At 37.8% G+C, this 24,278-nt stretch overlaps 2 protein-coding genes across 4 annotated transcripts; one reads left to right on the forward strand and one right to left on the reverse strand.

Moving 5' to 3' along the window:
- Positions 1-390: 390 nt before the first annotated feature.
- ndor1 (NADPH dependent diflavin oxidoreductase 1) lies at positions 391-16,568 on the forward strand. Of its 3 annotated transcripts, none has more exons than XM_081366429.1 (15): positions 391-720; positions 8,616-8,757; positions 8,861-8,938; positions 9,030-9,127; positions 9,308-9,406; positions 9,680-9,781; positions 9,887-10,090; positions 10,172-10,299; positions 10,380-10,597; positions 10,906-11,013; positions 12,051-12,165; positions 14,248-14,394; positions 14,703-14,821; positions 15,781-15,875; positions 16,046-16,568. In XM_081366429.1, exons 2-15 carry the CDS (start codon positions 8,623-8,625, stop codon positions 16,188-16,190), a joined length of 1,791 nt encoding a protein of 596 aa, XP_081222555.1. In that variant the 5' UTR covers positions 391-720; positions 8,616-8,622; the 3' UTR covers positions 16,191-16,568. The 3 variants fall into 3 exon arrangements, with proteins under 3 accessions (XP_081222555.1, XP_081222554.1, XP_081222556.1); XM_081366428.1 differs by lacking the exon at positions 391-720 and adding an exon at positions 8,160-8,344; XM_081366430.1 differs by lacking the exon at positions 391-720 and adding an exon at positions 8,207-8,344 and having other exon boundaries at positions 10,383-10,597.
- Positions 16,569-17,713: 1,145 nt separating this feature from the next.
- On the reverse strand, positions 17,714-20,246 carry ntmt1 (N-terminal Xaa-Pro-Lys N-methyltransferase 1). The gene is made up of 4 exons (XM_081366432.1): positions 20,093-20,246; positions 18,632-18,806; positions 18,111-18,363; positions 17,714-17,976 (listed from the first exon to the last, which is right to left on the reverse strand). The coding sequence occupies exons 1-4, from the start codon at positions 20,143-20,145 to the stop codon at positions 17,720-17,722; spliced, it is 738 nt and encodes a 245-aa protein (XP_081222558.1). The 5' UTR covers positions 20,146-20,246; the 3' UTR covers positions 17,714-17,719.
- Between the last annotated feature and the right edge of the window lie 4,032 nt (positions 20,247-24,278).

Below are 24,278 nucleotides of genomic sequence, written 5' to 3' on the forward strand. Positions count from 1 at the left end.
AATAATAATAATTTTTTACCAGTCCTGTATCATTTCATTTTTTTTTTAAGAAGTCCTCATGTATTATATAATTTGTTCCTTCTAGTAATATTTCCTTAAGTGAATAATTGCTCACACCCCTATCCTTTAGTTTAGTGTATCCTATGCTGTACATTCTAGTAATATGATTTACTGTTTCTGGATATTTATCGCAATTACCAGTTTCATGTTTACCTATTTTATATAAACTTTGATTTAGTGTTGTATGCCCAATACCAGAGAATGTCTAATATGGCGTAGACGTGCTCTGCCAATACTTAATCTTGTCATTATCACGTCCTTTTTTTTGGTTTTGTTGCGGAACTGAGGAAGAACTGATGACGGAAATGTTTGATCCTCGGCTGACAAATCAGAGGAAAGGGGCGTTTCATTCCCGCCCACATGCAGAAATCGAATATTCAAGCTGTTTATTTATTTTTCTACCTCAATACGAAAAACGAAAAATCAAGCTGAATTCTTGTTTGTCGTTTTTGTGGAAAAAATTAACAAACGAAAAGGGAACTGTTTTCTATTTTTTCTACTTTCAATATTGCATAAAAAACGACTGAACGACTTGAAGAGAGAACGCAGTTGGAATGCCAGGGCTTGTTCTGTCTGACTCTTATTTTTTACAGTCTGTGGTCTGACTGTGCCGGAGCTGTCAAGAGGCAAAAAGAAGAGAGACGAATTAATACCATTCAGGTATGTTTGCGGAAAACTTTCACTCTTATCCCCAGGTTTAGCTCAGGTTTATGGAGCTAGAAGAGTCTCAATAAAGATAAATGCACAAACTGCATTCACATATGCACACACAGGATACACAAATGCACATACATGATTCATAAATACACACACAGGATACACAAATGCGCACAAAATTCACAAATGCACACACAGAATTTTAAAAAGCACAGAAGATTCACAAATGCATACAAAATTCAGAAATGCACACAAAATTCAGAAATACACACACAATTCAGAAATGAAAACAAAATTTACAAATGCACACAAGATTCACAAATGCTCAGGACAAGATTCAGAAATGTATTTCTGATGCACACACAAATATATCTTGATTTACAAACTGCTTGCGGTCTGTGAACTTCACTGCATTTGTGTGTGAATTTTGAGACTCCCCTGACTTGGCTCAACACACAAATGCCTTTTTTTAAACAGGGAATGACCTGTGACCAATCAGATACCTCCCTTGTTTTAGCCAATCACAAGAACGCACCCCACGTGGGAGATTGTTTACTTGTAAGCCAATCACATGAAGTGTGGGCGCGAGCGAGCGAGGTGGGTGGAGTTCTGCCAGTTGGTTGAGACCATTTTTTACAGTCTATGGTTGAGGCGGTGGGCCGGACCTCGAAATTACGAATTTAATACTTACCTCTCAGCTGTGTACGTTTTTTTTTTTTTTTTTTTTTGCTGAGGCCATGTAATAAAATCGTATAAGTACTGCAGACATTGTTTCCAACTTTGTTGTTTGCACATTTGACGCAAAATGTCCTTACAAACTCTTACTTTTTTAAACCGGCAAGTAAGCAGGAGTACTAATCATAACGTTAGAAAACCTCCCGTTTCCTTGACAACCAATAAATAATGAACACAGTTTCTACAGCGGAGGCAAAGTAATCTTTGTCAGTGACCAAGAAGCTGCGTTCTTTAAATTTTAATTTTGCTTTAATCTTAAAAAATGTAATTTTAGTAATGTAGTTCAGTAATACTGAAGTAAAAATGAGGTGTTTTATCCGTTTAGCCTCAAATGTAAAAAGCCCTGTAACTCCTTTCCCTGACAAGTTGGGCAAAGTCTGTTCAATGTAGCCTAGGCTACACACAAATTATTTTTATTAATGCAATGGACTGTTGCCTATGGCTTGCTCAGTTGGGGATATTTAATTTAATTAATCAATCAACAATAATATTGATCAGCATTACCAAACGTGGACGTTTTCCACTAGAAACAAACATTGATGTATTATTTTAATTTAATACTGTGAAGCTGCTTTGATACAATCTCTATTGTGAAAAGCGCTATATAAATAAACTTGACTTGACTGTAACGGTACAATGCACATCCGTATGTCATATTTTCCTAATGTCTGGTACTGTTAAACATGTTTTCACGTGAATGAATAATGATATGCAAGTGATGCATATGACATACCCCCAAAAAAAAAAGGTTGTTGCTCAGAAGTCATTCTGAATAGACACATAACCAACATATATTTAGAAATCCAACCCTTGAGAGTTTACATTTCAAGTCTCAAAATTAATATTGACATATATATACACGCTTAAACACAAACAAAAACAACAAATATTAAGAATATATTTATTAAATGTATAAAATTTTTATGTGAATTTAGGATTGCAACTTATAACCACAACTAAAACATGGGGATTTTTTAAAGACAATCATCCCGCACATCCTATTCTATAATAAAATCAGCTAATCGAATATTTGAAAATCGTGCCTTATCCCTAATTAATATAGTATTATTGTGTAAGTGCATGACATGACAAGTAGCAAAGGCAGTGTAAGTGGGGTCAAATGTTCATAGCAAATTTAAAAATAAAACAATGTAGCAGCATCATAGTGTAAACTACCAGTGTATTTGTGCAAGAGTCAATCAGCTGCCCTTAGGTACTGGAGGGTGGGGGTGGAAGGAAGAGGCTCTCTATGATTCCCCTATAGAAAGTTAAGAGGATGGATTTTTGGGAGATGAGCCTTCCTCGACTGTGGGAGGAAGTGCAGAGGCTTTTGGAATTTCTTGGCCAGGTTCTGTTGGTGGTGTCGATAGATCGAGATGGGTCATCTGTGATGTGGATACTAAGCAACTCTGTGATCTTGACCTGCTCCATCATGGTGCTGTTGATGTGATGATTGTCAACGATCACCTCTGTAGTCATTTGGGTGTGGAGAGATATGATGTTGTCCTGTCCGTGTTAGATAAACAACTGAATTATATTCAGATAAATAAACACAGAAAGCGCACATTACTAGATAATATTCAATCACATTTTTCATCTTGACATTTGTATTAAGACTACTGCAGTTCTGACCACAAATAATTTTGTTAAATAGCTCAAAAACAGCCATCTTTAACTAAAATATTTTTCCACCATATTCCATCTTATACCTGTTCTGTTGTGTAGGTGAAGCCCAACCACTGACAGATGTACCATGCACAGAATTGTGTCATTGTATAAACTGACAATCAACCATAATTGGCTTAAATAACTCCATGACTACCACTATAAAGTTGATTTGAAATCATTCTTTATTTTGGTTTGCACTCTTTTTAGCTGATAATTAGTCTAGCTTACTTGTAGCCTAGGTAGCTTGCTGTAACCAACCTCGACATACCCTCCCGTTTACCCCGTGATTCTCCCTAGTCAGACTTATTTCCTGCTGTCTTCCCGTTTAAAATTTTTCCCGTAATAATCCCGTATTTGAAAACTCTTTGCTTAGTTTATTGTGTATGTACCGAATTATTATTTTGGATTAGCCTAAGCAGCATACCGTTATAGACCTAGCTTTACTGCTCCACTTACCAACATTCTTTCGTGGCTAACGTTACTGTTCTCATCAACAACAACCAGTGATGCGCGGGTTGATCCGAAATGAGCGGGTGCCTGCGGTTACGAGTCATCCAAAAATATTTTTAATGATATTCGGGTCGCGGTCGGTCGGATCGTTTGAAATAAAGATGCCAATTAAACCTTTGTAATTGATATAGTTCTAGACACAATTTTCTATGAATACGTTTTAAATTTAATTTACACTTTATTGGCTGAATAACTGGCGCGAAGATGACGCACGAGCTCAGTCTGCAGGTAGAGATGGAGGCGGCAAGAGAAAAGGTGAAGACTGGGGAGTGGAAGCTCCGCAAATACACAAATAGAAAGAGCAAAGGGTGGGAGACATTTGCCGAAATAATGAAAGATGATGACCAAAGTGCTGGTTTTGTCATGTGTAGGCTACTTCTTGCGATGCTATTTACACATTTGATAACCACAAAACTGGCACGACCAACCAGGCACGGCGCCAGGATTCCAGTTTTGGATAAGCCAGACCAATTGTGGGTGGGCCTTAAATTAAAAACGTTAAATAAAAATAAAATAAAAAAACGTTATCCAATCACGGAATAAAAAAATATTTACTAATATAGCCTACTGTTATATTATCTGTGCGTATACATAGATTGTAATAGCTTGATGCTCTTTAAATATTGTGTTGCATTGTAAAAGTAAATCCGCGATCGCTCTCCATGGTTCTGACCAAAGAAGAGAGCTTTGGAATCAATACCTGGGCTGCATTTTCCGACAACATTGTCTCTTAGCGCGCTGCGATAACTTAACTAAAGGTATACTACCACTAAAGGTACATCATTGCTAGGCGTCTTCAGGGCTATCATCCACTCGCGAGGCAGAGGCGCTGAGAGGCAGAGGCGCTGGCGCCCTCCTAGCAACGGCGCTGGCGCCCTCCTAGCAACGGCGCTGTTTTTGGTAAAACATGATTTTGACGACTTCATTAAGTTTTGTTTTATAGAAAACTCTTTTTAAAAGATTTTCGTTTTGTATAAATTGTATCTTAATTTTGATCAATGTTTTATCAATCAATTGCCCGTATTTATTAAATAAGAAGCATATAGCAGACAAAATAAGGCGCCGGTACGCGATCACTGCATGTGAACTGGAGGGCGCCGAAACTCAACTTGTGCCTCACAGATTTGATAAATATAGGCTATATATTACAGAAAGCTTGAAATGTCTACTTTTAAACGAAAATATTCAAACCAAAATAAATAGGCTATACTCTCTGATTATGTAGGCTAATCCATATGAAATGTGCATTTCTCTCTGGCGTTCATGGCGAGTCGGCAATCTCCGCATTGTCAACTTCATATTTGCAGCGACACAGAAAACACCAGTTTATTACTAAACAATTAAATGTCTCCTTGCTAATTTAGACACATTCATAATCATTACTTCAACCGGTTCTTTGTGGCAAGCTTTAAGCGTGCGGTCATTACGCGTATTCCTGTAGGCTAGCCTTTAAGTAATTAATTTAATATAAAGGGGCGATTTGTCCACGAATGGCTTAAATGAGCAACTAGTCGACAAGAAAAAAAAATAGTCGGAGGCAGCCCTTATTCCACATATTTTCGAACCAGCAGGCCATCTGGGTTGGACGAGCGACCATGAGCGGAGCGGAATATTCAGAAATGCGCTCTCCGCTCACGAGCTCTGATCGGAACAAACCCGAACCTGTCTGCTGAACTTGCGCAGAAACATCAAAATAGACAATGCCAGCTTTTTAAAATTGTTTTTAAAACTAAACATTTAGACTATTTTAGTTCAAATTATGAGCTTATATTGACGATTTTTTATAATTCTTGACAAAATTAGAATATTAAGTTATATTAATAGCCAGAGCCGGTTCTAGACATTAGGAGGCCCTAGGCAAAATTCATGTTGGAGGCCCCCCACCCCCAATAAAAAAACACTTGAAACAAATATGATTCCTAACCTTTTTATTTATACAACATTTAATTTTAAAAGCAGTATATTTTTACTTACACAGTACATAAGTTTGGACACATTACTATTTTTAATGTTTTTGAAAGAAGTCTCTTATGCTCATCAAGCCTGGATTTATTTGATCAAAAAAACAGAAAAATAATAAAGTGAAATATTATTAAAATTTAAAATAATGGTTTTCTATTTTACTATACTTTATATTTCTGTGATGCAAAGCTGAATGTAGTGCCACGTGATCATTCTGATTTATTATCAAATGTTAGAAATGGTGCTTAATATTTATTTTATAACCTGTGATACTTTTTTTCAGGATTTTTGATTATTAAAGAGTTGTTTTAAAAAAGTCTTCACTATCACTTTTTATATATTTAACACATATATTTTTTTTTTCTGTATTTTTGATCAAATAAATGCAGGCTTGTAGAGCATAATAATAAACTTCTTTCAAAAACATTAAAAATAGTAATGGGTCCAGACTTTTACCGGTACTGTACATATTAATCAAACTTTATCTACGGTAATCTCTTTTTTGTTTAATGAAGATGTTATTGTTGTTGTTGTTATTTTGCTGTTTTATTCAATTTATTCACAGTTCCAGAATCCCACTTCAGTAGATGAGCATAAGTGCTTTATATATTGCATTGCTACCTTAAATATGCTATACACAAATCAAGTGGAAGAGAAAGACACGATCGCTACTGAGCAGAAAAAAATATATAAAGTGAAATTATTGGCGTAATGTCAGGAATCTAATCATCAGCAGAATTTAGAAGATAGACCCATATATATGAGATCCTTTAGACTATTTGAAACATTTAAAAATGTTGTAGTGTGTTGGCTTTTTAACTTAGAATACAGACGTCTTGTCTTTTAATTTTGTAGCTTTTTTACTAGTCAGCTCCCGACGCGATGTTATTCATTGTACGCGCAAATTCAAAGCGTCGCGTCTGGGCACGTTAATGACGCTCGCGCTCTTTTAAACTCGTAATAAAGCGGTGAATGATTTTTCCAGAAATGACGCTGATCTACAGTACAAGTTTATATTTAGAATACATTGCAATCACTCCAAAATAGATGACGACAACTCTCACACCTGCATTATGAGCTGTGCTTCTTTGTGTGCTTATTAGGCTTTAGCCTCGCAGCATCTGATGGATGCGTTCGTTACACATACTTTCAGAAGCCGGCACACATTAATTGGTTTAACTGCAGTAATGTAACAGTCTATGGTTAAGATAAACATCGTCACTATTTATAGTGAATTAATAAATATTGAAATAAATTGTAGATAGGACATTTGTACTTTTTTTTTTTTTTTTGTCCCTCTGTCTGGGCCCCATCCCGCCAATCGGGCCCTAGGCACGTGCCTAGTTTGCCTTTGCGTTAATCCGGCTCTGTTAATAGCTACGATGAGCATTATAGCTACTTAAAAAAAAATGCGGGTCAGGAAGCGGGTCGGGTACAATATTTTCTTTTTCGTTTTTTGCGGTCCGAGTTGCGGGCGGGTTAGTTGAAAACGTCGGTCGGGTGCGGTTTGTTTATACATTGACCCGCGCATCACTGACGACAACACTCACGGCGAACTATAGCTTGCAGTCTTAAATACAACTTATATGAAAAGCATTAAGATATAGGGGTGTATAATCATTGTAAAACAAATCTTACCTTGACGTTGTCTTGCCGAGACACACCGGTCTCTTCACGTTGGGTTGTAGACTGTACTAGACTCAAAACTGACGCGACGTCGGTTCAACGAATAACGTGATTGGCCAAATCTATTCAACAAGGTAACAACACAAGCGTTGATTGGATCTCACTCCGGCCAACGTTTGTGATCAGCTAGCGAAATGAAATCTATTTTTATACTTTAATGTGCAACAATTGGCGTTGGAAACAATCATTAATCTTTTTGTGAATTATTCATACAGACAAAAATGAGCCACACAGCTGCTGAGTAACTGTCAAATCAAAAACTAAACGAGATAGACGGACTTGGCCCACCGCCTAAGAAGCCGGTCTAAACCAACTGGCAGAACTCCACCCACCTCGCTCTAGCGCTCGCGCCCACACTTCATGTGATTGGTTTACAAGTAAACAATCTCCCACGTGGGGTGCGTTCTTGTGATTGGCTAAAACAAGGGACGTATCTGATTGGTCACAGGTCATTCCCTGTTTAAAAAAAGGCATTTGTGTGTTGAGCCAAGTCAGGGGAGTCTCAAAATTCACACACAAATGCAGTGAAGTTCACAGACCGCAAGCAGTTTGTAAATCAAGATATATTTGTGTGTGCATCAGAAATACATTTCTGAATCTTGTCCTGAGCATTTGTGAATCTTGTGTGCATTTGTAAATTTTGTTTTCATTTCTGAATTGTGTGTGTATTTCTGAATTTTGTGTGCATTTCTGAATTTTGTATGCATTTGTGAATCTTCTGTGCTTTTTAAATTCTGTGTGTGCATTTGTGAATTTTGTGCGCATTTGTGTATCCTGTGTGTGTATTTATGAATCATGTGTGTGCATTTGTGTATCCTGTGTGTGCATATGTGAATGCAGTTTGTGCATTTATCTTTATTGAGACTCTTCTAGCTCCATACAGGTTTGACAAAACAAGTTACATGCGGCGTGAATGAATTGGGCAATTGTCGTAAAATGACAGAATTCTGCCGTAAAGCGCTCCATGACAATATGCTGGAAGTCTGTTTTACAGTCACTCTTTTCTGTCAGTATATGTGCTGACGATAGTGAGAGAGAGCATCACTTAAGGTGCTCACATTTTTAGGTAAGCCACGCGATCTTACACAATGGAATATGTTCTTAAATGTAGATCTCGAAAAGTTGCAGGGGTTGCATGAGAAATGTCACGTAGCGTTAGATGGTGGATGACTGAAAGCTGTCATTGACCTGCCTCGATTTACAACAAACCCACCCTTTTGATCTCATTATAAAAAGTTCCGGTGGTATAATTGAATAGTATTTCTGATGCCGATTGCTCAAAAACCACAACGAAGGTTAACATTCGTTACTGCTCTTATTTGCTTCTCTGATTCCAGTATAAAGATGAGCATCCACACTCTCCTGGTCCTGTACGGGAGTCAGACGGGAACAGCGCAGGACACGGCAGAGCGGATCGGCCGTCAGGCGCAGAGGCGGCGGATGAGATTCAGAGTCGAAGCCCTGGACACTTACAATGTGGTCAGTGCACGTCTGCAGTCAGACATGCGAAGCTTTGCATTGAGTTGGGGTTATAAGTTAATATGATCTCTTTGCTTTATGTTATCACGTCTCCCCTCATTAGGCCAACCTGATCTCAGAGTCTCTGGTAGTGTTTGTCTGCTCCACCACAGGACAGGGGGACCCTCCAGACAATATGAAGGTAAGTCAGTAATGTATATACATAACAGAATTTAGTCTATATACTCTACATATATTTAAATGTTAAATATTGTAATATTTTCTTCATATAGAAATTCTGGAGATTCCTGTTCAGGAAGTCATTGCCTGCTGATTCTCTTTGTCGACTTGACTGTGCTGTGCTGGGCCTTGGAGACTCCTCGTATCCAAAGTAAGATGACAGATGTTCTGCTTACAAAGCCTTCATTATGCTTTCATATGTATTGCTTTTCTTCACTGCATATTTTGAACGAATTTGAAAGGGTAATTTTTTTTTAAGAACTGATATGTTTTCAGGCTGCATATTATGATTGATGATACAACACTGAGACCTTTTCGGTCCACTTTCTAGGTTCAACTTTGTTGCGAAGAAGCTCTATAAGCGTTTGCTTCAGCTTGGTGCTAATATGCTGCAGCCTGCTGGACTGGCTGATGATCAACATGATCTGGGGTGAGCAGAGGTCCTCACACACAAATATAAGTTATATAATAAATGTTATATATGTTTTTGTACAGCTATATGTACAAAAACAGCCCGTATGCTGCTTGATATTATTGTAATCATAGGCACATTGGCTTGTAGTGCGAATAGTTTTACCGTTTACTACACCTATTGTTGTTTTATATTAGCAAATAGCTTACCTTCACATTGCAAAATAAGGTGAATACAGTGTTTGTGAAGTTCGCATTCTGTACAGCTGATATTTCCTTTATTACTCCTCAGGCCTGATGGTGTGATTGACCCCTGGTTGCTTTCGTTCTGGCAGAAAACCCTGTCTGTCTACCCTCCTCCTGCTGGCCTCGCTCCAATCCGTGAGGAAGAAAAGTATGTATTTCACATAATCTAACGCTCATAGCTTCCAAACACTTTGATTACTTAATTGGAATATTTAAGGTAATATATTTAAAGTAAAATGTTCTGATTTTTCAGACTTCCACCCCGATACATTTTCCACTTCCTAGATGAAGTCCCAGATAAGCAGACTGAGCATCTCCAGACACCTGATAATAAGGCCCTTCCCACCTCGCTGCAGCCTTTCCCAGCTCGAGTCGTGTTCAATCAGAGAGTGACTCATCCCTCACACTTCCAGGATGTCAGGCATATCGAGTTTGACATCACAGGCTCCAACATCCAGTGAGCAGTGCGAAAGATTTAAATAAAATATAGAGATGTTATCACAATATGGTATTAAAAGATTGTGTCTATCTCTGACAGGTACAATGCAGGGGACGTTGTAATGATGAGACCCTGTAATGCTGCAGAGGATGTGGAGCAGTTCTGCCAACTATTGAAGCTTGACCCGGAGCGCTACTTTACACTAACTTCCACTGACAGCAGCACAGGTGATACTTAAAACATCTTCCATAAGAAAAGCCTTACCTTTTAAAGTTTGAAAAAGTCTGTGTTCCCCTCCTCTCTGTAGCAGCAGTCCCCGCGCGTCTTCCTCAGGCCTGCTCCGTTCGCTTTCTGGTGGAACAGTTCCTGGACATTTCTGCTGTTCCACGTCGTTCCTTCTTTGAGGTGTTGGCCACTTTTGCCACTAATGAGCTGGAGCGTGAAAAACTCGTGGAGTTTAGCTCTGCTCAGGGTCAGGATTCTCTTCACTCCTACTGCAACCGACCCCGCCGAACAGCCCTGGAGGTCAGAGGGTCACGTTGACTGTGAAATGATACAACTATTTTATGATGTCTGCAGACTCATTTTGTACACTGTCTTCTGTTGTCATTCGGAGTATGCGAGAACTGTGTGCTTGTTTAAATATTTTGTGGCCTACAAAGTTTTTTATGTGGTTGTTAAAATCTGTAAGTATTGTTGTCACTTTCTAATGTTAACATTACACAAAGGAAGTGAAATATCTACTGCATTTGTAAGCTAGTACAAGTGAGATTTGAACAGGTTTTGTGATCTCTGGGCAGATGTTATTTAACCTTTATACTCTTGTTGATCAGGTACTGACAGACTTCCCTCACACCACAGCTGAGTTAAGCATTGACTACTTGTTGGATCTTTTTCCAGAAATTCAGCCTCGCTCCTTCTCCATTGCCTCTTCTCTCTTGGTAAGTCATTTTTAATGTATTTATTATCTAAATATTTTTGGGAAAAATGTATATTTTTATTCAGCAAGGATGCATTAAATTGATCAAAAGTAACAAAACATTTAAAGGGTTAGTTCACCCAAAATTGAAAATTCTGTCATTAATTACTCACCCTCATGCTGTTCCAACCCTGCAAGACTTTTGTTCATCTTTGGAACACAAATGAAGATATTTTTGATGAAATCTGAGAGCTTTCTGTTTCGCTTCAAAAAGTTCATGAAGAGATCGTAAAACTAATCCATATGAATTGAGCGGTTTAGTCCAAATTGTCAGAAGAGACTCGATCACTTTATGAACGGATTGAATTTTGGCTTTTACTCACATATAAACATTGATCAGAGAACATAAACTGAAGCTCAACCGAACCTGCTTGATGTGTGAGAACAAACCTCTTGCTGAAGCTCAAAGTGCTGTGTAACACAAGAGAATGAGCCTCATTGGTTCTTGCACATCATGCGAACATGCTTGATCTTCTGTTTACCACAACTGATGTGTGAGTTGATGAATGTTTATATGTGATTAAAAGCATAAATTCAATCTGTTAAGCATATAAAGTGATCGTCTCTTCAGAAATTTTGGACTAAACCTCTCAATTAAAATGGACTAGTTTTACAATCTCTTTTTGAGGCGTCAGAATGTCAGTTGCGTAATTTTTTTTTTTTGTGCTCCGAAAATTAACAAATGTCTTACGGGTTTGGAACGACATGAGGGTGAGTAATTCATGACAGAATTTTCATTTTTGGGTGAACTATCTCTATAATGTTACAAAAGATTCATATTTCAAATAAATAGAAAAAAACTTTCTATTCATCAAAGAATCCTCAAAAATGTATCATGGTTTCCACAAAAATATTAAGCAGCACTGTTTGATAATAATAAGAAATGTTTCTTGAGCACCAAATCAGCATATTAGAATTAAAAATCTTACCGACCCCAAACTTTTGAACGGTATTGTAAATGTATAACATTTATATACATATTTGTTTCTGATTCCACAGCAACACCCTGACCGAATTCAGATCTTGCTTGCTGTAGTGAAATATAAAACCCTGCTTTTGAAGCCACGTAAAGGTCTCTGCTCTTCCTGGCTGGCATCTCTGGAGCCCTCGAAAGGTTGGTCTGATCGACCTGAAAGAATTAACAAGTCAAGTCAAAAACTGCCAATAATGCAGTCAGACAAATAATGAAATCTGTACGAATAAATCGTGTCCAAAACACTGTTTAGTAGGGGTGCACGATTCGATTCGATTTCGATTTTTAGGCCCAAGATTCGATTCAAAAACGATTCTCGATTCAAAAAAACGATTCACAGTATGTAAATGTTAGGGGTGGAAATCTTTAGTCACCTCACGATCTGATCCAATTCCAGAATGTTTCTTTATCTACTCCTCCCCCCTCCGCTCCCTATTAATTCATTAGTTTACATAGGTAAGGTAAAAAAAATTACAAATTAAAAAAAAAAAATTAAAACAGTTGTATGTTAAGAATTTTAAACTAATATAACTTCAAAACAAGTAGGCTAAGTAGCAAATAATAAAGAGGAGCATAGAAACATAACAACCAAACAAACAAATAGTGCTTTCAGTTGCCTATTTAAGATTATCTGAACGTTTTCCATTCAAGAATTGTGAGTGATTTTACTTCATCTTTAGCCTACTGTTGTTTTTTACTATGACATCATAGACTGCGAGAGATCTATTAAGCTGCATTCACGCACGGATCTCTTTTGAAATATAAGAAGTAAAGTGTTTTTTCCTGTCCGTTTAATCGCTTAAGACATAACTGGCTGTGTTTACGTTAATTTTGCACAAGTATATTAAAGGGGGGGGTGAAATGCTCATTTTCACTCAATCTCCTGTTAATCTTGAGTACCTATAGAGTAATATTGCATCCTTCATATCTCCAAAAAGTCTTTTGTTTTATTGTATTTTTGAAAGAAAGATAGGCTGTACAGAGTCTTTCCGGAAAAAAACGAGCGGCTGGGGGCGGGCCGTGTGGGCGAAGCTTAGCTGTGCTAACGCGCCGAGCTACAACACACAGAGACATTTGTTCAACAGTTTTACTCACCGTCCGGTTCCAACGCACGACCGCGAACCTTTATCATTGTGACTGCTCGATCCTTAAGCATTAGACGATCTGCAAATCCGTCGATCTGGGCTTTGTTTATAAAACAATCATCATCGAAATGCAGGGAACAACAGTCTTACACAACTCCGTTTATGCTCAGGAAAACAAACTCCATCCACGGGTTCCTTAACGCCGGGTTCTTTGGGAATCTGTGCAGGGTTGTCTTGCCCTGGCAACCAAAAACACACTTCTTTGGTGACATTGACTTCCCAAAAGCAGGGCAGGGCGCTTTGATGGCGAACTGCTTTCACTCTCTTGCTCTGGTCTACGAGTGCGCGCGCGCCCGCGATCTTACCGGAGAAGTGCCCTTAGGACCCATATAAGGAAATTCCGCTCTATCTTACGTAAGACAGAGCCATACTCGAAAAAAACTTTCCGAAACTTGTGACAAACCGGAAGGAGTATTTTTGGAACAAAAATACTCCTTCAAACGTACAACTTAGTTTTTGAAACTTTGTCCATGTTTAGCATGGGAATCCAACTCTTTACTAGTGTAAAAAACTCAGTATGCATGAAATAGCATTTCACCCCCCCTTTAAATCACTTACACGGAGTCGCACAGCCGCATGCGCGAGCAGTCTACACAAACAAAGCGCGCGTCAGCATTTGAAATTGAACGCAGCCTTCTGTTAGTGCAGTTCATATTTTAAATATAAAAGGCCATTGCATTCCAAACCACATAAATGATGACTTCGTAGAGCATTTGTAAGGAAAATACCGAAAGGCGAGACAGCCCGCTTCAAGTGCAACGTAACATCAAACAAAGCGCGTCTCTCACAGCGCATCCTGTGCAATGAAGCCTGTGAATGTCCTTGTAATTCGCTTCAACCTTTCCGAACTTATGAAAGATTATTTTACGGAAAGTTTGATTGGTGTATGTATGTGTGTGAGGAATTGGAAGAAAGCAGATTACGGGTGTTTCTAAAGCAAACTCAGCGTCATCGCATATCTGGTTAAAAACTAAGCTCAGAATCGATTCTGAAATTCTCAGAATCGATCCAGAATCGTTGGAGAGAGAATCGCGATGCATCAATGAATCGATTTTTTTCTCCCACCCCTACTGTTTAGGAGATGTTTACGTACCGCTGTGGGTGAAGAAGGGGAGTTTGAGATTCCCTCACGACCCAGACTCCCCTGTGATAATGGTGGGACCAGGGACTGGTGTGGCTCCCTTCAGATCTGCCATACAGGAGAGGGCTGCTCTTGGGAAGATGGGTGAGTTTGTTGGATTTGGTTGTTATTCAGAAGTGAAAAAGATAAAAAGTGATGGTCAAACATGTATTTTGCTAATAAAATTTATTATGAGGGACACTTCTTCCTGAATTGGGCTGAGGGTAAGAATCAAGAAATGTGGTGCCTATTTTTCTGATTATATCTTTAAAAAATGTATACTTTATGGCCTAGAACACTCATAATTTGATAAGTAGTGACCGAATGTGGGCCATGACGCATAATGCTGTTGGTAAGTCTCAAGAGTGCTTAGTCATAATACATTCTAACTGAAGTCTCATCTCCTGTTTCAGCTAATGTGCTATTTTTTGGCTGTCGCTCTGAATCAAAAGACTTCTACTGTCGATCAGAATGGGAGGAGAAGGTGCAGAGGGGCCACATGATCCTTGTCACAGCCTTCTCCAGAGATCAGGTCAGATGAGTGTTATTTAGCTCTTACCATAAGAGCACTGCACAGGTGTATCTAAATAAGAGAAGGGAGAACCCAGGAACACTTAAAATAAGGTGTGTTCGACTTCATGCGGCGCTGTACAGAGCGATCAACGTCTGACTTGAAGCAGTGAATGCCACTCAGAAATTTTGTCCGACTTGAGACAGCGTCACGGTGATGCAAAGCATCAACATACCGCGAGAGCAGCGGCTGCACAAGCTCAGATGACGACACTGCTGTTCAACGATTGGCCGGATTCACTGATGACAACAATGACGTGTTTTGTGTGTATCCTGACACCTTCAGTTCCGCTAATGCTCTCAAAGCCATGTTTTCATAACAATAAAATGGAACCATAATGTTGTACTGTCATGTTTATCAAAATGACACTAAGAAATATATAGACCCACTTTGTAGGTATTTAAATAGTACTTGAACTTGTACAAATGTGTTTCTGTTGCTTGATGAAATTGTCTGAAACTTCTGTGTATTTGACAAATATCACATCTAATCCACTTCGTCTGTGATAAAGTACGCAAACACAGTGTAAGCGAGCGTCACTACAGGAAGCAGAAAGTGTCCGACTTGACGGCTCCGTTTTCAATTCTGCCCCCAACTGCGAGTGGCAACTCTCGCCGATCGGTCTGCACAGCGCTGCATGAAGTCGTACACACCTATTGTCTTTTGTCATACAGTCAGTAGTATAATGCAGGTTATGTGACTTTTGAAATCCAATGTGTTCCATACTGCATGTTTTTACTGTAAAAGAAGGCACATCAATCTATGTTAATGTAATTTTTTGTAATTAAGGACATTTATAATTGAAACATTATAATTACAGTGTTCATTTGATTGTTTTTGCAATAATTGTTGACTGGAAATATTTCCTTTTATAGGCTGTGGGATATAATTAGGTAAATTTGAATATGATTCATTTACAGGAGGATAAAATCTACGTTCAGCATCGCGTAAAGGAACAAAGCAAACTTTTATGGGATCTGATAGCAAAGAAGAATGCATTCTTTTACATAGCAGGGTAAGTCTTTTTTAACATCAAGTTAAGACATTCAACAAAATAGTGTTGAACATTTAATTTTTTATGGAATGTTATACCCCATACTGTATGTATGGTTGGTTATAGAGCAATATTACAGCATATATGAGGAGCAGGACAGAAATGAGCTACCCTTTTCCATTTTCATCCAGAAATGCCAAGCAGATGCCCACAAGTGTATGTGACGCGCTGAAAGAAGTATTCCAGAAAGAGGGTGGGATTTCTGAAAACCAGGCACTCGAGATGCTGGATGCCATGGAGAAAACTGGACGCTTTCAAAGTGAAACCTGGTCCTGATCTCTCCATTAAATCCATAGCCTTAATAAACAAAAAACAGCCTCAAGTGTGAAAAGTGAGTTGAACTGAGATTAAATGTTATTATATAGTGCTTTGATTCCAAACCTCAGTTGTGGTCCAACCACTTTCTTCTCCCAACAAGTTCCCCACTGCCTTTGACAATGTAACTGGGACTAATAATGCTTAGCTGAAGTTACAAACAACACACACTACCAGACCATGAATTTGATGTTAGCTGTAATCTAGGCTGGTGTTACTGCTTTCATTTTTATTGTATGGATTTGACTTATTGAAGGACAAAGTAATAAAGACTTGGAAAATGTGTTAATAGTCGGAAATACTTCTATCCTTTTAATTTCTTACAATAAATCATGACTGAAATATAAGAACTGATTCTTTGTTTAATTTTACATTGAAGCATCAAAACGACTTGTTCATATGGACACAGCTAGTCTGCACCAGGCAAAATTTAGTGTGGATGTGCTCATTTAGAAGAAAAAAAAAATATTTCAACAATGCAAAATCCAACTCAAAACTGGTATTTTCTACATTAGTGATTCTCAACCGGGGGCTAAAAAATACACAAATCTAAATGTTAACATATTTTTCTGTGGCGCTGTATGCTTTTCCTGTGTGCTTTTGTAAGTGTTAGGTTTTAACTATTGTTGTTATTGAGGAACATAAAATGCAGAAAATAACTTCTGGAATCAAAAAATGAATTGTGGTTAATTCAATATATTAAGTTTACCGACCACGTTAATTAAATATATAAATAAAAATCAATAAAAATGTTTTAACTATCACAGCATATAGACAATAAATATCTTCGCAGTGATGGGGGAAGGTGATTATGGTATTTGAGTCAAAAAGGCTAAGACCACTGTTACACACAATAACAGTGTCATTCAAGGCCTACTTCAAAATATTCGTTTATTCAACGCAAAATACAACATATGGTTCAGTTGAGAGTTTTCTGTCAACAGCTGTAAATTCACACATACTAAAATGGAACATTTGAATTCTCATAAGTTATTAAAAGGTTTTACACACGCCGTTCACAGTGCCATAAACTCTGATTAAATAGTCTTAAAGGGATAGTTCTCTCCATTCACGCACCATCATGTGTTTCCAAACCTGTATGAATGTATAAATACAACATTCCCAAAACAGTTTTAGGGACCATTTACCTCCAATGTATGACAAAAAAAAGTTACATAAATATATATTATGTTGTGTTCATCAGAAGAATGTCAGTCATACAGGCGAGTAAATGATATGACAATTGACAATTTTTGTTTTGGTGTGAACTATCCCTTTAAGTATTTAGTCCTAGCTGTCATATTACAAGCTCTAGAAGTAAAATCCCAAGCTCCCAATATCACCTTCAAGTCTTGTGCCTTTTTCAAAAAACGGTGATCACACTGACAGTAACACGTAGCTTCTTGTGTAGCTAACATTGATCCTAATTTCCTTTCACGTCATTGGCTTCAGAACAAACACATAAAAACATGCTCGTGCAATGCTTGCAGCTATCTGAGCGCTAGAGTGTGGACCTGATAAATCTCCTCAGGGAAGTTCTGCTGTTGCTCCTCACAGATGATGCTGAGTCCAGCCTTGGCTACTAGCTGACGTAGTAGATTCAGGTCCCGACACACACTGCTGTCTACATCATCAGGTATTATACCCTCAAACGCAACATTATCCTTCACCACAATCAGGCCATTCGGACGCAGACCGCTCTGGCAACGCCTCAGGAATTCCACCAGGTGGTCGTCGGTTAAGTGACCTACAGATACATGGAGCAATTGGGCTTTATTGTGTTTGCAAAACATAATGGACGATTCATCTTGTTATATTAACTGTTTCCATTTTATAAAATTGTTCTTATGATAGATGGTGTAGCCAAATAAATCCATTTACCAATCACCCACTGAATCCATATGACATCATAACGCTCTGGCTGAGGCTGAAAATCTTGCAGGCCACAGCAGAAGTAGTTCTCCACCCGCTTGCCCTCCTCACCCAGGTATGTACGAGCTTTATCCAGGAACTCCTGCGTCACGTCTACGAGGTCCACTGTACGGAAGAGCGGCAGAAGCAGCCGCTTGGTGATACGGCCAATTCCAGCACCACAGTCCAGAGAACAGCCTGTCCCAGTCTTACCCTGGCCTTCCTTTGAGTAAAAGGAAACCAGACAATAGTGTGTTTCTCGTGGACTTTCATTTAAGGTTGATGGAGCTTAGAAACTGTGGGCAAGATTACTGTCTTGCTCCATTTTCCTAGCAGTGAACTAAAATTTGGAGTTGTAGAATGTCAAAGATTTACACTAACAACTTACACTACTATTTCTTTATGTTTTTGAATTACTCTCTTATGTTAACCAAGGTTGCTTATATACTAAACTTCTGAACAGTAGTGTATTAAAATGTAGAATTACTCACCCCAAGGAATTTTTGAAGAAACTTTTTGGAGCCATTAATGTCAATGCTGGAAATGCTGCCATAACCTCCCAGCATGCCATCCACAGTGGGCGGGACATCCTTCCAATAATGTTCTGCCTTCGAGTAAAAGGTTGTCTGGTCTTCTATCAAGCAGTCTTCCATCTTTGTGCAACTCCTGACCACAGAGATCAGAAGAAAGTAGTTTTACCAGTCAGAGTTCTTCTTCAGGGTTTTATATTGAACTTTCATCTTATGAATTTGTATAGATGTATATATTCAATTAGAAGTTTACAAGTACACAATTAAAAGTAAATTGAATTATTTCATGTTCCCATATTTATTGTTTCATATTTAAATCAATTTCATAGCAATTATAGTTTCTGTGTAAAATCATATGCTGCATGAAAATCACACAGATGAAGCTTCTGTGCAGTGTAAAATTGCATTAGAATCTAAATGCATAAATGAATTGGTTGCAAACGCCATTCTTATAATACTCCATTGTTATTCGTCAAGTTTTTTGTATAGTGCTTTTCACAATACAGAAAATATTTATTGATGCCCCAATGAGAAAGGCGAATGTGACAAGGGGAAAACCTTGGGCAGAACCATTCTCATACGGCAAGGTACATTTTACAATAAATATACACAAATGTAAAATATTATTCATAGTAAGTAAACCTAGTCATGCATTCACTGTCAGTAAGACAATGTTTGAGTTGTTAGTTTATGAAATTATTATAATTATAATTTCAATTAAATGGTAAAGAGCCAATTCTTTAGCCTGTAATGAGACCCAGGGGTGCCACTAGCAATTTTGGGCCTATGAAAGAATATGAGGTAACTTGGGCCCCCTATTACATTACAACTAGTACTGTTACTACCAATAAAATTGATCTCTGGGGGCCCCAAATGTGCGTGGGCCCATAGAATCGTCCTAACTTCAGCGGAGCCCCTGATGAGACCTAACGTGCTGAAGCTGTCAAATCCAAATGTGTCTCTGCTGTCTGAACTCAGCTGTCAGGAAGCATCACTTCACCGTAGACTGACAGACAAATGACTGGTCAAATAAGATATAATCTCCTAACAAAAATGGAAGCATGAATAAATACATACAGAGGACCCACAGAACATACCAATACCCACTAAATATTTGTAGTCTAAAGACTAAAAAATTGGCACATTTACGAAGTAATGGTAATTGAAGAAAAAAGTAGTGTTACTGTTACAGTCTCATTACTTACTGGGATTACTTGGACAAAAAAAGATCATACATGTGGCCCTGCTATCGTCAAACGTGTCTTTTCCTTTTGCTATATTTAGGGGTGACTAATAGTTACACGTGTTGACACACGACCAGCTCTAAATCACAGGTATGTAACTTACTTATTCATGCTTCCAACAGGTCTTTCTGAGCTGTTTCTGTCTTAACAGTAATTCAGACAGTAAACACTACCGTACCTTTGCTTTCGTGCCCTCGCTGCCGCTGACTGTCGTTTCTTACAATCGGTCATGTCACTACTGAACAACTGTAGTAGAACTGCCCCATGAAAGCTTTCCTAGCTCCCCTGGCTTCCCAAAGCAGAAATGCTGAACACCGTACGTCATTTCCTTATTTTGACCAACGTGTTTCCCCTCAGCGAATTGTTTTTCCAATTGTCTCCATCTTGTGGCCGCATGTAAACTTGCGCACATGACTAATTAAATGTGTTTTATTATTATTTTATATTGTCAAAAATGTAATAGTGTTTGAAGAAATGGTGTTTTTACACAAGGTTAAGGATGCATAGAGTAGTTCTCACCCTTTTTGACTCAAAGGCCATTCGTAAATTTAAGGTAGGCTTAGATTTTTCTTCCAGTATTTCTGCTAAAATGATGCTAAATCTGCTTGTTTTTAATCTTATATATATATATATATATATATATATATATATATATATATATATATATATATATATATATATATATGAAACTAGGTGGGAAAAACAGAAACAATAGTTACAGTATGTAGGCTAAAAGTCTATGTGTGTGTGGGGGGGGGGGGTGTATATATCTGCATATATAAGAAAATTAAAGGGTTATAAAATTATTTACATTTCTAGAGACCTAAAGCAGCATTCTAGAAAAAAGGTAGAGGTATACACTTTAAGTAACGGTAAAGGACTACACTTTAAGTAGTATAGCAGTTTTTTGTCCTAGACACTAAAAGCACAACTTTCTTATATTTTAGGCATGTTTGCATCCCTTCTTTGACACCAGAGCAATGGGAGTTAGTAGGTGTTTCTTTTCCTAGGGTTGGTCTTTAAGTAGGTATTTTATTTTCACTATTCATCACATTTTCATCTTAATATTGTATTTGGTTTACTCTTATAAACATCCTTTCACTCTCATTTCCCATGTCTTTCTGATAAATCTGAAATGTAAGTTCATCCTAACGATCTTGTATTTATTTGTATTCTGTCCAGCCTCTTGTTTTCCACTGTTGCCGTTTCTTTCTTCTCATCCCGTCTCTTATTTTCACTCCCCTTATTACATGACAGCATGCTTTCTGTCTCGACTATTTATGCTCGTCTCTCCTCCCCCACAAGCCAAACGTTTCACTGCTCTCCTCTCACTCCCCTGGGCAACTCCTCTCTTTCTCTTTCTCCCTCCCGGCTCTGTCTGCTCATCCTTTTTCTGTCTCTCGTTCTCAGCCGAGCTGGCAGGGTATACATATGATGACTCAGTACACTGCCTGTCTGCATCGGACAGCCTGAAGTCAGTCGATATTTAATCTGATCTGCTCTCTTTCACCCTATCTTCTTCTGTCTACTCCCTCTCTGGCTCTTGACACCTTTTACGTTCTCATTAGAATTACAAAGAGGCTGGAGAAATGGAGCGGAAATCAACACTTTTGAAATGTCCTGAGTCAGCAGAGCTGGCCGGCACTTCTCCTTACCTGTCTCCGCCTATGGGTTCTGTCTCTCTCTCTCTCTCTGTGTGTGTGTGTGTGTGTGTGTGTGTGCGTGCCCTCCTCACGTTTCTCCTTTTAGATTAACTTCTTTTCCACGGCTAAATATGTTTGACAGTATAGTCACCTAGTTTTGACTCATTCTAGACTTTTTTGAAGAATTTAAATATTAATAATCAAATGTCCAAATAAACATTTTGAATGTATCAGTGTTATTTTAGTAATATTTATTTATTTATTTTATAGTATTTGTTGATATTTGAATTAGCCTTTATTTTAATATTTTCAGTTCAATTTTATTTGAAGTTTTAGTAATGTTGTTGTTATTTATTGTTTCTATTAATGTATGTATTATTTTTTGTAATTAATTTATTTCTATTATTTCTATATTTATTGTTATTTAAATTTTAGTTTTAATAATTTTAGTACTTCATCTTATTTATTTTAGTTGTTTGCCAATTTAATATTTAAACAATTTATTTTATAGAGATATTTGATGCTGTCTTGTAACTAAATCAAACACACTGGCTATGGCTATCAGTTATACACGACATTGACAACAGTACTAGAATCAATATCAGCAATACTAATAGTAGTTGTTGATTAAAATAGCAATGCAAGTATTTAGAAAAGAAACATCTATCCTTTTGTATCTCCTGGATGTGGATGGATTTTCAGCTGAGGAGGGTGGTTGAAGGAGATGTGAGGAGATGTGTCTTGCATAGGGTGGAGGTCACAAAGTAGTTCTTATCTCATTCTGTTCACATGTAGACCTTGACTCAGACACAAGGACACATGATTCAATCAATAAATCTACTGTACTTACACATATTAGAGCGAACTCAGTTCATTCATGCAAAAAAGGACATAGGCATCCCTGGAAAAAAAGAAATGGACAGTATAAGGGCACTTATGAACATGTGTGCAAATACACTGCAACCAATAATGAATTGCACTCAAAGGTTGAACATTGTTACATGTATAAGCTACCAAAAAATGTACATGATACATCTTGTGCTACTTGTTAAGCAGATGAACCAAACAATGTCTCCTACAGAAGTTTCCTTTAAGGTAGGGTAGGCAGTTTTGGAGTGGCTAGCAATAGCAAGGCTCCTTCAGAGTGTCTCCAAAGCCACACCTTCTTCAAAACACAAGGACACGCACGAGAGACGCCGTTAAATTACCACGTCTCAAAGCACAAAACATTACAATAATAATGAATTTAAACAACTTACAGGAGTACGGACTTGTACCACCTGACTGCTGCACATTGATTTCGACGTTGATAGTTTTGCCAGAGAAAAGCATTAAACGTGAACAGCTCCAGGAGGAACGTCACGGTTGCCGTCTCCAAATCACGGTTACGCCATGGTGTGAACGCAGCGTAAGCTTGTTTTGGTTTAGGAGGAACCGTAAAAGGCAGCTGCTGTTTGTTAGCAGCGCTCAGTGACTGTCTGTCTACAACTCTGCATAGCTTTATGGATCGCGCTGATAACGTGTGTGATGTCTGCGCGCGCAGGTGCGCCGTGCTATGGAAATACATATGTTGACAGGCAGGTACAGTACACTGTATATCATTGCATTCGGACCGAACATTTTTTGGTCCTGATACTGATACAGAAGATATATGCACATTTATTAATATTTAGACCACTTCTATTATTGATTGCTATTAGGATGTGAAGAGAGTTTCAACCAGAATAACAAAAAGTGTTCATGAAAGAAATTGCCTGCCCTACCTTTAAAGTCTGCTTAGGTCATTTGTAGGACAATCTTGGTTGGTGTCATATTATTGTGATTACAATTCATATGAATACAAAATAATGAAATATTCTTAAGCTGTTATTACAATAATAATACAAATGTGTATGATAGCCGTAATATTAACATTCCCCTGAATAAGTGTTCAAAACACTTGCGCATTAATTCCAGTAGCCACGTGATGGCACTGTTGTACTGTATGCAAGCTCAGTGGGACAGCTTGAGGTTAAAATCATTCCCTCATTCACTCAGACAGTCACCAGAGAATCTGTAGTTCTCTCAAGCAATAAACACAATGCCCCATAGTGGTCAGAGCTCAGATCACAGTGGGTGACAACAGCTAACAGTGGAATTTCAGATATGTGTTGCCCTATTTCCCCTACTTACCCTGAAGTAAATGTTTTATTGAAGACAACCATAGAGTTGTTCAAAATTAAAATGAATGTAATTGTTAAAATATTAACACTTAATTTAAAGTAGATATTCTGTAGAAATTGTGCTCAAGATATTGGAATTATGACTGCGTGAGCATGCTACTGATCCACTTACTCCACGGATCTTATAGATAACCGTGAGGACTCATGCTAAACCTGACAGTTAAAATAGCATATAACTTTAATATGAAATAAAATAACATATCTATATAACTTTATAATGCACAGCTGTACAGCTTAAAGCCATTTTATTCAGCAAATGGCTATTTTTATGTAATTATTTATAAATTTACAATGCGTGCTAAAATACAATAACAAAGATTTGCTATAATAATTAACTATAATGTGTATATATGTGTACATAGTGCGTATGATAGCATTGTTAACATGATACAAGGTTGTGAGTTTGTCCGTTTATGTACTTAATTACAGATAAATATGAGACAGACAGTTACATTCCTGTCTGCCATTTGCTACACATTCATATGGTTGTGCTTGTGCA

This window comes from Scardinius erythrophthalmus, assembly GCF_964197995.2.
Source record: "Scardinius erythrophthalmus genome assembly, chromosome: 5".
NCBI classification, from domain to species: Eukaryota; Metazoa; Chordata; class Actinopteri; order Cypriniformes; family Leuciscidae; genus Scardinius; species Scardinius erythrophthalmus.